A 16,136-nucleotide genomic window follows, 5' to 3' on the forward strand; every position below is an offset into this window, starting at 1 on the left:
GCCTCTCCTCACCCCATCCCACCATATATAATCCTATTCCAGAAACCCAATAGCCTGCAGAAACTTGAAGCAAAGACTATCTTTTATGAGGGAAAAGTGACAAAGTTATTTTTTAAATGGTTCTTTATTCATAAACTTGATGCAAGTTTACAAAATTTACTGTACATTGCCAAATAAATCTGCAATGAAAAATAAAGTCCCCAAAAAACCAAAAACCAAAACAAAACAAAACAAAACAAAACAAAGCATGCTGAATGTGCAGCTGTCAATCTGTTAGCCATCAGGATATTAAAGAATTCAATAATGTATTCAAGATTTAGCCTTAGGTTTAAGGAACTTTAATGCTTTAAAGAATTCTGCCTTGTCTCTTATCTGAGCAACTGGCAATCAGAACTTTATACAAATGTAACCAAGTGAACAAGAATGCCAGAAAGTCTTTTTCTACTGTCTTCTTAACCAAAATAGAAAAAAAAAAGGGAAATTAAACACAATAATGCAGAAGTGCCAAGTCTCTCAGATGTAGTTTACAAAGTTAAAAACTGAGTCTCAAAGCATAAGAAACACTTTTGAACTTCGTAATTGGTTTGTGCAGAAAAAATGTGCTTCTGGATTTCTTTTTAAAAGTGCTTAATAGAGTTTATTTTTAAATCAAATTTGGGCATATAAAAAAATCTATTACCAACCCAACAGGACTGATTCTGGTAAGGCAATAAAATGGAGAGTACACTGATTTAAGTCAGGTTTTATAAAAGAATTAATAAATGTAGAGTTCCTATTAGTCTTTCAATGTAAAAGACATTGTTATGACTATAGAAAAAACTTTAGGTCTCCAAATTAGATACTTTTTGTATTTAATTGTGCAGTTTTTGTTCAAAGAGTCTTGTGCCAATCACTTTATAAGTTTATTAGTTTACAACTGATTGCAACATCCCGTTAATAAAATGGAAACGTAAAATGACTTAGTATTTAAAATAACTTCAAGCTCTATACTTCAAGCTCTTCTTCATAGTAAATATTGAACCAACAAGAAGCAGATTCAGCCCAGCAAGACTCTGATGCCCCAGTGGAAGTGACTACTTACAAGCCTGAATTGGCACAGCCTTGCTTTGCTTTGCCTAAAAAGTACAACTTACTGAAGAGCAAATCTTGGGAAAACAATTCAGATCTTCATAGCCATAAAAAAAAAAAACTTTAACAGTTTAATAAGTATGTTTCCTGTCATTATTTTGGCAATATCATAAAATGGTTTTAACCTGAAAAAGCTACTGTGATTTAGAACACCTTAAATTTTCTAAACCAATATTAAACATCAATTAAACTTTTATTGGCTTTAAATGGAACAATATATTGCAAATCCTCATAAAACACATGAGCTCAAAATGGGAAATCTGCCTTCAAGTTGCAACTTCAGTAACCCGATGCTGACTTGTCTGCTTAACACATTTCACCTTTCAAAGAAAGAGATGGTAAGGAGTGGCCAGTATGTGTATTTATCAGGAAAAATATAGTAAAGGCCCCACTGCTCAGTCCAAGATACCTAAAATGAGAAAAATGGAAAGGCTGTAACTTATACTGGATCAGTTGACAGATTATCCACTAAAATATCTATTAGCTAACATCTTCGGTACTGCTGTTATAGGGGCACTCAAAGCTTGTGTCTGCATGTTGGAAAGATTTTCTTTAAAGCAACATTGGTCCAAACATACAAAAGTCAACACATTTAGCCATCTTCCTTTGGAGGGGTGTACCAGCCTGAAAAAGAATGGGGAAAAAAACAGTTAAAATATTTTAATTCTTAAACCAACTAGGAGAAATGGCATTTTACTAAGGTTAGATACTTTCTCTACCCATAATTTTCCTCTGTAAACCTACTGTAAAACTTAAACTTACACTTGGGTTGGTAACATAGCATTTTGATATTTATGTTTACAATATAAAGTTATTTTATATGAATAAACTGTACTTGAGTTTTCAATATAAGATCTCTATATTAATGGCATTTCTACCAAAAGAGAACAGTGTGGAAATATTAGACAACAAGCTAGGTTTTATATTTCATTTCAGTTCGGTATTTGAAAGGAAACCACACTGAAAATAGCTATCCCCCAAACAAAATCCTGGTATTTTAGAATAAGAGGAACTTGGACCGTCATCAGGCAGTGATGTCATTTTACCAGTGAGGGTGCCATCTCAGTAGGTGCACTGATTAAGTAAGCCCAAGATCAGATTTAGCAGAAGATACTAGAAGCCATCTCCTGAATCTGAATCTACTGCTCTTTCACCATAGCTAATTATACACACACCCACACTTTCTCAAATAGTTTCCATAAACATTTTTGAATGCTGACTACAACATCTAATTTAACAAAAAATAAGACATAAGAAAAAATATGTTTCTAAGCTTAACAAAAATATAAGCTCTCTCTAAAAAGGCAAATGAGATTAAGTATTGCTTGGTATGAAATTGCCATTGGAACAGTATGAATATACCAAGATTTGTGAAGCATCCACGTGGTTAATGAAGTAGCATACAGGAGTCTTTGGGTCTGTTAATTTAGGGTGCTGGAGATGATTATTATTAATGAAAACCCAGCTTTGTCCTAAAGTTTTTTTATCATTTCCCTCTTCAGAAGCTTGAAAATTGTTCTGAATACTACTCTTTCAGAAGTAAGCAGTCACTGCAAAAGTGGCAAGTTTGCTGTCATTAAAATAAAATTGAGCACACACAAAACACAAATCTTAAGTCACAAACTACCACATTCTAGCAAAGTAAAGAACACTTTACTGTAAATACTCTTGAAGAAAACTACTTCCTATCAATTTACTTACTCTGCACAAAAAAGCATCAGTTTCACTACCCCAGCTACCATGAATATCAGCACTTGGTTATAAAATGCTGTGCATACACACTACTTTGCTTTTTCCTCATGTTCGGCAAGACAGACATCATGCCAATTTTAGAGATGAGGAAACTGAGACTGAGTGGTAATGGGACTTGCTCAGGGCCACAGAGCTAATGAGTGACACAAATGTCACTTGATAATAGGTCTTCTGATTCCAAGTCTACTTGTTTATTGCCTCACTATTAGAGACAAAAACTCCAAACATGCATTGTGAAAATAAGCAAAATTTTAAAAGGCCAATAAAGTTTTGAAAGATATTTTAATATTTTTTAAAATTTACAACTCAAATACTCTCAAGTATAAACTGAAATTAGTACTTTTTTACTTGAATAAATAAATGTGTACAATTGTCAAAAAGCATTAAGTAGTCTGAAGATGTTTCAGAGACTGGTTCATGATCCTGATTGCATTTACTCAGTATTAACAGCAAGAACTCCACCTTTAGAGTTGCCTTTAACTCAATTCCTATCCAAATACCATACATTTCAAGTGAGTAAAGTGATCCATTCCTTAATCTGTTCAAAAATCTTGACTCTGACTCAGAGGTTCCCAGGTCAAGTATTTAGGATACAAAGATTTTGAATGAAATACAGTGTGTGTATCCTCAGGTTAAAGTTTTTCACTGTAGTAGCTGTACTTTGTAAGAAATTAAAGCAAAAACAGAAGAAGAAAACATGATAAATATCAACAGTACATTATGTAAAATTTCATAAATGGCAATACTTATTTAACTAAACATACCATTTTTCTCATGTATCTGTACAATGGAATTATAGGATTGTTGGGCTCTTGCTAGATTATATTGATTCTGAAAGAGAATTATACATTTCATATCAAAACTATAAGTAGATGAAAATCATTACAAATAATTTATGGATGCATCACCACTGTACTTAAAAGAACACAGGAAGAAACTAAGTTATACTTCCATTTCAAAAATAAATTTCTCAATTTCATTATTCTCTACCATTTTAGAGGGACAACAAAACCGAAATTGTTCTCTAGGAAAGATCTACAAAATTCACAGTTCATTTTTATAAGTCCTCCTACCACTGCACAAGTACAAGGCTTTATGAATAAAGTTAAAGGATGCTATTTGGATGCAAGTAGAAAAACTCTTGCTCATAACTTCCATCAAAAAAAAAAGAACTACAAAATATTACCTTCAGGTAAGGAAACATTAGGCTTTACGGACTACACATATGAATGACATTTTGAGTTAAAAATCTAAAGAATGTCCAAGTGGCATCAAGCCATTACTAAAGGAGTCTTCTTTTGTTAACCTCTAGATTAGAACCTCCTTTAAGGGGCCAAGTTTAGCATTAATTTTATCCCCATGAGTACAAGTGGCCTACATCTTAACTTCCAATTAATACCTCATAAGCATTCTCCATAGTGGTACACACCTATTATATTATGTCATAGAATATTTTAATAAATTCACACAGTGTAAGAATAAATGTATAAACGTATTATAAGTAACAACTCTCCTTCCTACCTGTCCTGAAACCACCCAGTTCCTCCCCTTATCCACCTTCCTTCTTCTACCCAAATTAACTACTGTTATTAGTTTCCTTGTATATCCTTAAGGTTATACAAGAAAATTAATGTACAGCCTATTGTCAGTCACTGTCCCCTGCTTTTTCCTCTCAACAAATGATAGGTAGCATGACAAAGTAAAAAATTATATCCTCCTGGTTAAATGAGACTTTCATCATTAAGTAGTCGCTAATGCTTTCTGTTCCAAAATCATTGTTTGATACTGCAGCTACATCATCTTTTTGTCAGTGTATACAGGCAAACCTCATTTTATTGCACTTCACTTTACTGCACACCTAGCAGATATTGCCTTTTTTACAATTTGAAGTTTCTGGCAACCCTGCATCGAGCAGGTCTAGAGGCTCCATTTTTCCCAGCAGCACTGGCTCATTTTGTGTGTCTGAAATATTTTGAATTACCAAAATGTGACACAAACTTTTTCATTGCTATATCTGTTACAGTGATCTGGGATCAGTGATCTCTGGTGTTACTACTGTTGCAACTCACTGAAGACTCAGAGGATGGTTAGCATTTTTTAGCAGTAAAGTTTTTTTAAGTTATGGCATGTACATTGTTTTTTAGATATAAGGCTATCGTACATTTAATAGACTGCAGTATAGTGTAAATTTTGTATGTACTGGGAAACCAAAAAGTTCATGTGACTTGCTTTATTGTGATACTGGCTTTATCGAAGTAGTAGTCTGGCACTGAACCCATAACAGCTCCAAGGTATGCCTATACTGGCCTATCTTTATCATTCTTCTTTAGAAAAATTTTTTTTTCAATCTCTTTGTATCCTCACATTTTAAATATACTTCTTGTGACAAACCATAATGTAAAAGAATATGAAAAAGAATACATTTACATATGTATAAATGAGTCACTTTGCTGTACAGGAAAAAATGAACACAAAAGAAATTAACACAACACTGTCAACTATACTTCAAAAAATTTTTTTTAATAAAAATAAATAATAAATACACTTGTTAAAGACCACTTTTTAATTTGAACTAACTGGTATCTTTAGTCTAATCTAACTGGTAACTTTAGTTCATTTATATTTGTTATGACTTATTTATCTGGACCTGCTTCTACAACTTCACTTTCTGGTTTCTATTTCTCTCTTTAATATAATTTTATTATCTCCTCCTGGGATTCGAATAAGACATGTTTTAGACCTTGTTCTGATCTCTACCTCTTAACTTCTGCTGTACTGTCTATCCCCAGGTCTCTCTGTGCAACATTCTGAGTTATTTTTTCTAATCAATTAATTCTCTCTTTTGATGTCTAATCTACTGTTTCTCATTTCAACATTTTTCATTTCTACAAATTCTATTTCATTCTTTTTCAGATCTGTCTCATCATTCCTGGTTTATTGTTTGCTCAATTTTATGATTCTTTTTTCTTTACACTAGATTTTACATATAATTATTCATTTTCTCATAATTCTAGTATCTGCTAATTCCAAAACCTCAAGTCTTTGGGAATATGTTATTCATTGTTTCTGCCAGTTCTCATGTATGTTAGGCTGTCTACTTATATGCTTGTCATCTTTCACTGAATTCATATTTGCTTGATCTTAATCTTTGAGAATCTTACAGACTTAAATTAGAAATGCTTTCCTCCAAAGATTGTGTCTGCTGCTGATGAGAACTGTGGGTACAACTAATATGAGACCACTTTAGTCCCCTTGGAGAATCTTGGGATTATTCAAGATTCCCAGATTCGGCTCCCCAATCTCGCCCATTTATAATAGAAGACTGGAGTGCTTAGTGTAGGTAACAACTTCCCCTGGAAAATAAAAATAAAAATCAGTTCTCTCATCTGAATGTGATCATTGACTAGGGGATCCTATAGGTAAATAACTGGAGGTCTATGGGCTGTAGAGAAGACAGATGCCTTTCCTGATTATAGAAATAGCTAGTTAGGGCTGTGTGCTCTAGGACTTCACTATTTAGCTCAACTACCATTACCCTCCAAACAGTGAACAGAAGCTTCTTTGAAGGCACTGTCTTGCCTATCTAAACCCCCAATTCCTGCTGAAAGTATACGATCAGATCTCTACTTTAGAAGGCTTTCTCACTACTATAGCCTAGAGTTAATGTTACAGTCTATATTCTATTCCATGTTAACTGAATAAGAAAACCAGCTTTGCCAAGATCCTTCTGTCCCAGGCATAGCTGCAGATCCTCAGTTCTATCAATGTGACCCTATCCCCAAATTTCATGTGTGTGGATGGGCAACTTTTTCTGTTTTTCAGTACTTACATATATTTATCTCATTTTAGTAAGATTTTTTTAGGGTACAAACATTTATTTTGAACCAACAGCTGATAGTATTTTTTTATATTTTAAATATTTCTGAATAGTTGTATGGCAAATAGAAATTCAAATAGCACAAATGATTTACAGTAAAGTTTCCCTCCCAATTCTAACCTGCCCCCTCAATATTTCAACACTCCCTTGTCAGATATAATCGTTATTAGCATTTTCTTGAATATCCTTCCAGAGATATATTCTCTGTTTATAAAAGCACATCTGTAATATGTCCCTGTCTATCCCTCTTACACAAATGGTAGCATATTTTTAACACCATTTAGCACCTTACTTTTTTGATAGTAGTATTTTTAAAGTTAACATTCAGACTATTCCCTGCTGAGTGTAGAAGGCTGGAAGGTAAAACTCATATTACATCATGCAAAGTTTCTACATTCTTAACTGACAAATATTTCTTAACAAGAAAAAAAAAATAGAAGGGTGAGGTTTCACCTTAACAATTAAAAAAATTCACCTTCTAAGACATACTCTAATATGCAAACATATTTAGCTGCCTAACTTGGCACTCTATATAAAATGGTTATATTTACTTGCTAACAAAACTACAATTATGAAAACGTAAAGGTTTAAGGCAATAATACTGAAATTGATTGATTCCAAGGGAATTACAGCACTGAACAAAGATAGCGTATTGTTATTATAGAATGTTAAAACTGGAAGAAACTTAAAATATCCAGATCAATTGTATTTCAGGTAAAGATTCAGATGCCCAGAGAGGTAAGTTTACAGTGTGAGTTACTGGTAAAAATGTTCTTTCAATTACTCAAAAAAAATCACTGTTCTAAGCCTTTTGTATTTTCTCTTAATGAGAAAAACAAGCTAATTTTTTTTAAAATGATGAAATTTAACAGCAAGTTCTACATATAAATAAATGCCAGGAAGAAAATTTTAAAGACTGGAAGTACACCAAAACACTAATAGTATTTCTAGACACTCAAATTACAGATGCCTTTTTTAGTTTGTATTTGTTTCTACTTTAGAAATTGTATAGTGAGCATAAATTGTCATTTAGAAAAACGAAGTTTTGATGTTCTAATACATCATTATATTGCCACATTTAAAATGCCTAAAATATATACACTGTTAAGAAACACTAGTTAAATGTAGTTATAAGCAATTCACTACTTTTCAATTAACTTCTAGATTTTATACAAAATGGTACTTTGTTCTAATGCAAAGAAATAGCTGTTTAAAAAGCTAAAAGTAAGTTATTTTATAATATTATCCCAAGTATATAATTCTGTAAAACAGCCTTTTCAATTTTTTGCTTCTCCTGTGAGTTAAGATTCTAGTGGGCTCATGATTTGATGTGCAATACAGTTATAAATACCTATTTAGGTTTAGTATTCTTTGGATAGGCATTTAATACAAAATTCACAAGGAACTTTAGGAACATCTATATTTTTTTTAAGGTCAGGTCAGGATGATTTCCATCACATATTTTTCCAAAACATACTAACTTCACAGTACATCCTTAAGTGTCCACTTAAGTGTTTATAGACAACTACAATTAGACGTAAAGAGATATTTCTGATATAGTAAGTGAATAAAGAAAAGAACTCAGTGGTTAAGAGAAGAGACTAACGGCCAGAAAGTCTGGTTCCAATCCTCACTCTGCCACCTGTGACCTTAGACGAGTTACCTAACTTCTGTGTGCTTCAGTTTCCTCATCTACAAAATGAGGACAATAACAGTACCTACTTTTAGGTTATTAAGAGGAATGAAAGTTAAAACAAAAAGTTTAGATTACAGCCTAGCACGTATATGCTCACTGGGAATTAACTATTACAACATGATCAATTTTTGGAAACTTACAACTACATAGAATTTTTTCCTTATTAGTATATATGAGCCAATAATAAATTTTAAATTAGAGACATATTTAACTATAGTAGAAATAACGAAGACTAAGAGAACAGAATGAAGCCTCCTCATAAGATAACAGGAAATATATCTTATAGTTTATGTGACATTCTTAATAAAAGTACCTTATTTGCGCCAAATTGCACTCTGGCTTTGCCTTTGACTAAGGTGGCATTGATTTGCATGATGACCGATTCTATTGAATAGGCACTGCTCCAGCCCTACAGAAAGAAGAAAACATTTTTTTAAAACACAATGGTAGGAGCTTCCCTGGTGGCGCAGTGGTTGAGAGCCCACCTGCCGATACAGGGGACACGGGTTCGTGCCGCGGTCCGGGACGATCCCACATGCCGCAGAGCGGCTGGGCCCGTGAGCCATGGCCGCTGAGCCTGCGAGTCCGGAGCCTGTTCTCCGCAACGGGAGAGGCCACAACAGTGAGAGGCCCGCGTACCGCAAAAAAAAAAAAAAAAAAAAAAAAAAAAACACAATGGTATTCCTGATTCCCAGTTAGGAAAGCTTAAGAAAACGGCATATAATGACTCAATAACAGCAAATTAATGTTAAGTAGTTTGTGGTCAAGGAGTAAAAGTAAAGTTGGACCATTTCCAAAATCTCACAAAAAAAGAAGCAAAGCAAACCAACATCGAAGTGCTAAAAATGAGCAATTAACAACTTTAAATATACATCACTCTTATTGCCCATCCTAGCATAGATTAAGCAGCAAGTACAATGTCATTTACTGGTTTAAAAAGCTTTCATTATTAAAAGTAGGTGCTTTTAGCAAAAAACAAAAATTATGTTAAAGTAGGTACTATTACAAAGAGCTTTGTCCACTCAGAATCTAATTTACATAGTTAAAACACTCTATGGTTGAAAAACACAAGTACCATAAGAAAACAGTCACCTGTTTTGTGAGTAGTTCCATGCATAATGCTCCACCACCCAACACGTACCTTAAATAGAAAAAGGAATCATACAAAATTCTCTAGATCTTGGTATTCCTTCTTCATCAATTTTTAAAGTACCATTACTAAGAAAGTATGCATACAAGTAAAGATTAGAAGATAACATGCAAAAATGAAAATAGTTGTTAAGAGTTACAGGACTACAGGTAATTCTAAAATTCTGATGTCATCATCTAAATGTCTTTTGTTTTTTCTTAAATAATGGTTCTTAATAACAGAAAACTTTTAAGGTATCAGAAACTAAGAACTTAGCCCTAAATATTCCAGAGAATGGGGGCAGGAGAAAAATTTCCTTATATGGCCTTCAACTGTTCTACTCATCCAAAGATTTCTCTACCATCATGTTACACAGACAAGAGTTGTTCCTCTGACAGGAGTGACTTTACCCTATCTATAATAATGAACATCTGCATTTATATTTATAGTTAAAAATTGTTTTCATTCTGTTTTGAGGATCAAATGGTTCTGACCATGGGGCCCCTCTCTGGGACTCCCCTATTTCTCTTCCCAGTCCTGAGGACTGTTCTCCGAACCAACAACAATTACTGCGTATTTTCCAGGTCTCCCTTAGGAAATCATTATTTAGATCAAGATTCTTCAGCCTTTTAACACTTTCTCAAACAAAGTAATTCCTCCTTTAATGTTAAACTTTAAAACACATTAGGACTTCCCTGGTAGCGCAGTGGTTAAGCATCTGCCTGCCAATGCAGGGGACATGGGTTCGAGCCCTGGTCTGGGAAGATCCCACATGCCGAAGAGCAACTAAGCCTGTGCGCCACAACTACTGAGTCTGTGCTCTGCAGCCTGCGAGCCACAACTACTGAGCCCATGTGCCACAACTACTGAAGTCCATGCGCCTAACGCCCGTGCTCCGCAACAAGAGAAGCTACTGCAATGAGAAGCCTGCGCACCGCAACAAAGAGTAGCCCCTGCTCGCCACAACTAGAGAAAGCCCACGCACAGCAACGAAGACCCGATGCAGCCAAAAAATAAATAAATTTATTTTTTTTAAAAAAGAGCTCGAATCTTTTAAAAAAAACAGGGCTTCCCTGGTGGCGCAGTGGTTGAGAATCCGCCTGCCGATGCAGGGGACACGGGTTCGTGCCCCGGTCCGGGAAGATTCCCACATGCCGCAGAGCAGCTGGGCCTGTGAGCCATGGCCGCTGAGCCTATGCGTCCAGAGCCTGTGCTCCGCAATGGGAGAGGCCACAACAGTGAGAGGCCCGCCTAGCACGCACACACACACACACACACACATACACACACACACAAACAAAAAAATTTTTAAAAATTAAAAATAAAAAAAGAAAAAAAAATTAAATAAATAAATAAATAAACATTAAATATCATGCTTAAAAATAAAATCAAAGGAATGGTAATTACAGAAGAAAAACTATGGTAAGCTTGAAAATACATAAGGTAAGACCACTGATCAGGTCTAGGTGAAAAGTGAGTCTACCACAAATTTTTTTTGTCCTCTGGAACTTTGCCCATGCCTTTCCCTTCCTTGCCTGACATTCCCACTGCTTCCTACTCTTCCAAATGTCATATTCCCCCCTGCCCCATAAAACTTTCCAAGACCATTCTAGCCAGCAAATTTTGCATTCTGGCTAACCAAATGCATCCTTGTGTTGACTAAACCGAATTACACAGAAGTAAGCAACCTAAAAACTTCTACTGTAGATTATTAGTAAAAACAGTTACAGTGAAATTATTCATTAACATAAAGTAGTCAGTAACTACACCCCCATCCTGAAGAATTTAGGCAACTGTCTCTCTTACTTGCTTGTCCCAACTTCTGGGAACTTTGAAAGTTTAATACAAAGGAAAGAAAAACACTCCAAAAAAATAAATTAGGGAGGAGAATCATGGGATTTTAAACTTTGTATATTCTCTTACGTTCCTAAAACTCAGAAATCTGTCTCCAATTCTTTGAATCCCCCACTGGGCTCGAAGTGCATCTTGTATATAGTCAGCTTTAAATAAGCACTTGCTGATTTAACAGAATTACAAGATCCAAGTTCTCATTTGGATTTTGACTCCTCCAAAACTGCTCAAAGTCTAGTAATCTGTTAATGAGTTAACACTCATTACACTCATTGGTCCTTACACTTCAGAAATGCTAAAGAGAAACATTTTAGCAAAAGGAAATATGTAGATGACACTGAGTTACCAATTATCTAACCACCACCTTCCCTTTTAGCACCCCACTCTTCATTTTGGGGTGGAGAGTCTTGTCAGGAGGGAAGAAGGGAAGTTTTCATATTTGTAGATCAAAAGAAAGTACATTTTCTACAAGCACATAATAGCTACAAAAATGTTTGTTGGATGTCTAACACAAGACAGAATTAGTTCTAGTAACTATACAAAAAGTGAGCTAAGCATATATTAATGCATATTAAACTTTTCCTTAATATACACTTACTAAACTTTTCCTTAATATATACTGTCAGCAGCATTTACACCTAAAAGAAGTAGCCAATTCTACTTTCGTACTGTATCATTTTATCAACTCTACTTCTCTACTGTATCATTTTATCAATGTGTTCCAAATGCTTATTGCTCTTTACCTCCAAACAAAGAATTCCTGCTGAATATTGAGACAATGCAAGAACACTAGAAAAAAAATAATAATCTAAGAGTCATCTAAAGATAAAATGCCATATACATGGGCACAGCAATATTTTCAACTTAAAAAATTTTCAGTTGCCAAAGTTGTATAGCAAACACTATCCTAAGCTCAGCCTCTTCAGGCATTCAATTTATAGAATTTTTGGTTTTACTAGGAGGTTCCTGCAAGAATGTTTGCCAGCTAACCTCCCCACCCACAGTCTATGATGATCACTTAATTGCTTTGAGGGGACAACAGATACCATTAATAAGTACTTAAAGGGACAACAAGTAACATTAATCATACAACATGATTCTTAAATCATACATGATCAAAAAAACAGAGATGAGAAATAAAATTTTTATATTATAGTCAAATTCTTGATAATGACATTTTTAAAAAGGCAGGCTTATCAGCCCACATAAAACAATCATAATCCTCCCCTTTCGAGGGAAGGAAAGGGGCCATGGATTCTAAGAATAGAGCCCTAAGAGAGGGATAAAGAAAATGCTGACATTTAAAACCAGATTCTTAAGATAATGTTCTCTCAATATAGACAGAAACAACACATGGTCATCTGGAAGTATTTTCTTTGTGGATGACAGGGACACAAAGAATACTTCTTATTGTATCAACCAATAAAGCATCTTCAGTTGCCTACAAATAGCTCTCTCACAAGGTATTGTATTATCATCAAATAATCTTTCTGATTCTCACTACACTACACCCTGGACTAAGCAAGAAAGATGGTCAAGTTTCGATGGCTCAATAACATAGCTCATAAAAATACCAGTGGACTGGGAACTGTATATTATCCTAAATTGCCTACATCTTGCTAACTTACTATATTTTCCTATCTTGTTCACTCATTCAAAAATACCTACTGCATATATAGTATGTATGCTAAAGCACTGAACCAGACACAGAGCATACAATGAAGAAAACTGACATGACCCTGCCTTCATGATGTTTACAATCCGGTAAAGATTACAGATGTTAAACAAATAAACAATAAAGTGGGGGATGGAGACCCTGAGTTCTGTGAGAAGGAAAAACCAGGAGGCTTATTTTAAATTTGGTGGTCAGAAACAGCATATCGAAGAGTGACACACAGGCTGAGACCTGCAGGAATTGAAGTGTGGGTGGGAATAACATTCCAGGTAGAGGAAATGTATATGGAAGTCATGAGGAAAGAGTCTGCTCTATACTAGGGGCTGAAAGACAACTAGTGGAGCATTAGCACAGAGAGGAAAAGTGTGGTAACAAGATGACTGAAGAGGAAAGCAAGGGCAAGATCACAGAGGGCATGTGGAATATGGTAAGGACATCAACCTGTAGGAGCAGTGGGAAGACATGGGAAGAGCTTAAGCAGGGGAGCAACATAATCAGAACAAATCTGTAAAAGCTCACTCTAGAGAAGCTTTATGAATGAGGGAATAGAAGTAGGAGTCTGATCAGGAATCCTCTGAAGTGATCCAAGTGGGAACTGATGGTGGTAGCAACAAAAATGGAGACAAGTAATTGGATCTGAGAACTCTTTAAAAGGGAGAATCAAAGGAAAAAGAGGAAAAGGTGATGTAAAGAATGACTCCTAGATTCATTAATTAAGATAAGCAAGACTGGGGAAGGGAAACTGAAAAGAAGATGGGTTCAAGTTTTTGTCCTGAAGAGTCTGAGGTGCCTGTATAAGAGACATTCAAGTAGAGGTGTCAAGAAGGCAGAAGGATATTGGAAGCAGAAAAGACACAGGGATGTGAGATACGAACCTGGGAGTCACTGGCACATAGAAATATTTCAAAAGCCATGGGAGCTTTTTCAACAAATCATGCTAGAGCAACTGGACATTAGGCAAAAATTTATGACCTACATCTCATACCTTATGCAAAAATTAATTCAGAATGATTCACAGACTTATCTGTAAACTGTAAAACCTTGAGGAAAATAAGGTAGGAGAAAATCTTTGAGATCTAGGACTAGGCCAAGAGTTCTTAGATTTGACACCAGAAGTATAATCTATAAAAGGAGAAACATCTATAAATTTGACTTCATCAAAACTAAAATATTTTATTCTACAAAAGATTCTGTTAAGGGCTTCCCTGGTGGCGCAGTGGTTGAGAGTCCGCCTGCCAATGCAGGGGACGCGGGTTCGTGCCCTGGTCTGGGAAGATCCTACATGCCGCAGAGCAGCTAGGCCCATGAGCCATGGCCGCTGAGCCTGCGCATCCGGAGCCTGTGATCCGCAACGGGAGAGGCCACAACAGTGAGAGGCTCGCGTACCGCCAAAAAAAAAAAAAAAAAAAGAAAAAAAAAAGAAATGTCCAGAATAAGCAAATCCAGAGAGACAGAAAGGAGCTTAGTGGTTGCTGGTGGGTGGGGCATAGGAGGGAGGAATGAGAAGTGACTGCTAATGGGTACAGAGTTTCTTTTGGAAGATGATAGAAATTAGTGGTAAAGGCTGCACAACTCTGAGTATACTAAACCACTGAATTATACACTTTAAAAGGTAAGTTTTATCATATGTGAATTGTATCACAATAAAGCTGTTATGTTTAAAAAAAATTTTTGACTATGACAAGAAACAAATAAGGGAGTAGCTAGGAGATGTGGGATATAAAATATTTGGAACAAAAATTGCTTAATAATCTATCCAGAGTCACAGTGTTCAAGCTTTAGCCTTATTCTAAGATTGCAAGCTCTCTTCTATCAGACTTCACACTTTTTAGTTCTTCTTTAGTTCTTCCCCTGTCAGCTAGTAATTCTTGCTGTTTACTTAATAGTAGACTGTTATTTTGATTTTGCATCAAAATCATTTTGATTCTGCCTCAAATTAGCACTCACCTTTCATTCATCTTCCCATTCCCATTACTACTGTACCAATTTAGGTTGTCATCACTTCATCCTAAGACAGTGGCCTCAGCTCTAGTTAACAAGGCTCGCATTCTTCCAGGTTTTGTGAATATAAGTTTGTCCTGTAGTCTCTTCTACTGTCACCATATTTATCTTTCTAAAACATTCTCTTTACTGTTATTTCCCTGTTCCTGAACCAGTTACAGAAAGATAAATTCAATATCCATAGGAAATAGTTTGCTCACCAATCCATGCTCCTATATAAATTGTCAACACAATTTCTTTTAATTATTCTATATGAATTCTACCCTTCTTGTGTTATAGCTCAAACTGATCTGGTACACTCTGACTACATCATGCTCTTTCCCAAATGTGTGACTGTGTTTACCTTTCACCTACATAGACAATTTTCCTTCAACCTCCGTCAGTTGACCAAACCCTACCCAATACTTCATGGCCCAGCTGAGATCCCACCTACTTGTCCAAGTCTTCCCAGATCACTATTGCCAGAAGCAATCCCCTTCTCCTTCAACCTCAGAGAACTTAAGTCCATATTTAACGTTTGACAATCAGTTGAGTAGTCAATACTTTTAATCTTTTACATTGCTGGCTTTTCATATAATGGAAAAATACTTCATTAGAAGTTAGAAGATTTATCTGGATAAGTCACCAGCTTATTATTCCAGTTATTCACTTGAATAATGGGAAAATAACCCCATTTGGTAAAAGGAATCAATGAAGAGAAACTGTTCAATATATAACAGATTTTTAAACTGAAAATGGCATTATTCATAATTTCATGTGTTTGTCTCTACAACAAGGTGGTAAACTACTAAGATCATAAATTCTTAAAATTCTTGGGATTTTTCACAACAGAATGTGAAAAATCTATTCAAGTTTACATCAGATTTCAAAATGATCTGATAAAAATATTTTTATATATTTATCCTGAATTTACAAAAAGTTTCCAAATATTTTCCTCAATCATTTATAGCCACCCAGACTGTTTTAATCTAAATGAAACTATTATGATATCAACCACAGAGATGATCAGAGGACTGGATATTTTTAG

At 35.1% G+C, this 16,136-nt stretch overlaps 1 protein-coding gene across 3 annotated transcripts in view; it reads right to left on the reverse strand.

Annotated features, from left to right (window-relative positions):
• Nucleotides 1-1,302: 1,302 nt before the first annotated feature.
• UBE2Q2 (ubiquitin conjugating enzyme E2 Q2) overlaps nt 1,303-16,136 on the reverse strand; it is a 66,353-nt gene continuing 51,519 nt past the window's right edge. For 2 of the 3 annotated variants that reach the window (XM_059058177.2, XM_067029425.1), the window contains 4 exons: nt 9,546-9,594; nt 8,767-8,862; nt 3,645-3,711; nt 1,303-1,752 (listed from right to left, as the gene is read on the reverse strand). In XM_059058177.2, the coding sequence (XP_058914160.1) occupies nt 1,721-1,752; nt 3,645-3,711; nt 8,767-8,862; nt 9,546-9,594 (244 nt within the window). In that variant the 3' untranslated portion in view covers nt 1,303-1,720. The remainder of the gene's footprint in view (nt 1,753-3,644; nt 3,712-8,766; nt 8,863-9,545; nt 9,595-16,136) is intronic. The other variant, XM_067029424.1, reaches the window with a different exon arrangement.

Source organism: Kogia breviceps, chromosome 3 (assembly GCF_026419965.1).
Source record: "Kogia breviceps isolate mKogBre1 chromosome 3, mKogBre1 haplotype 1, whole genome shotgun sequence".
Lineage (NCBI taxonomy): Eukaryota > Metazoa > Chordata > Mammalia > Artiodactyla > Physeteridae > Kogia > Kogia breviceps.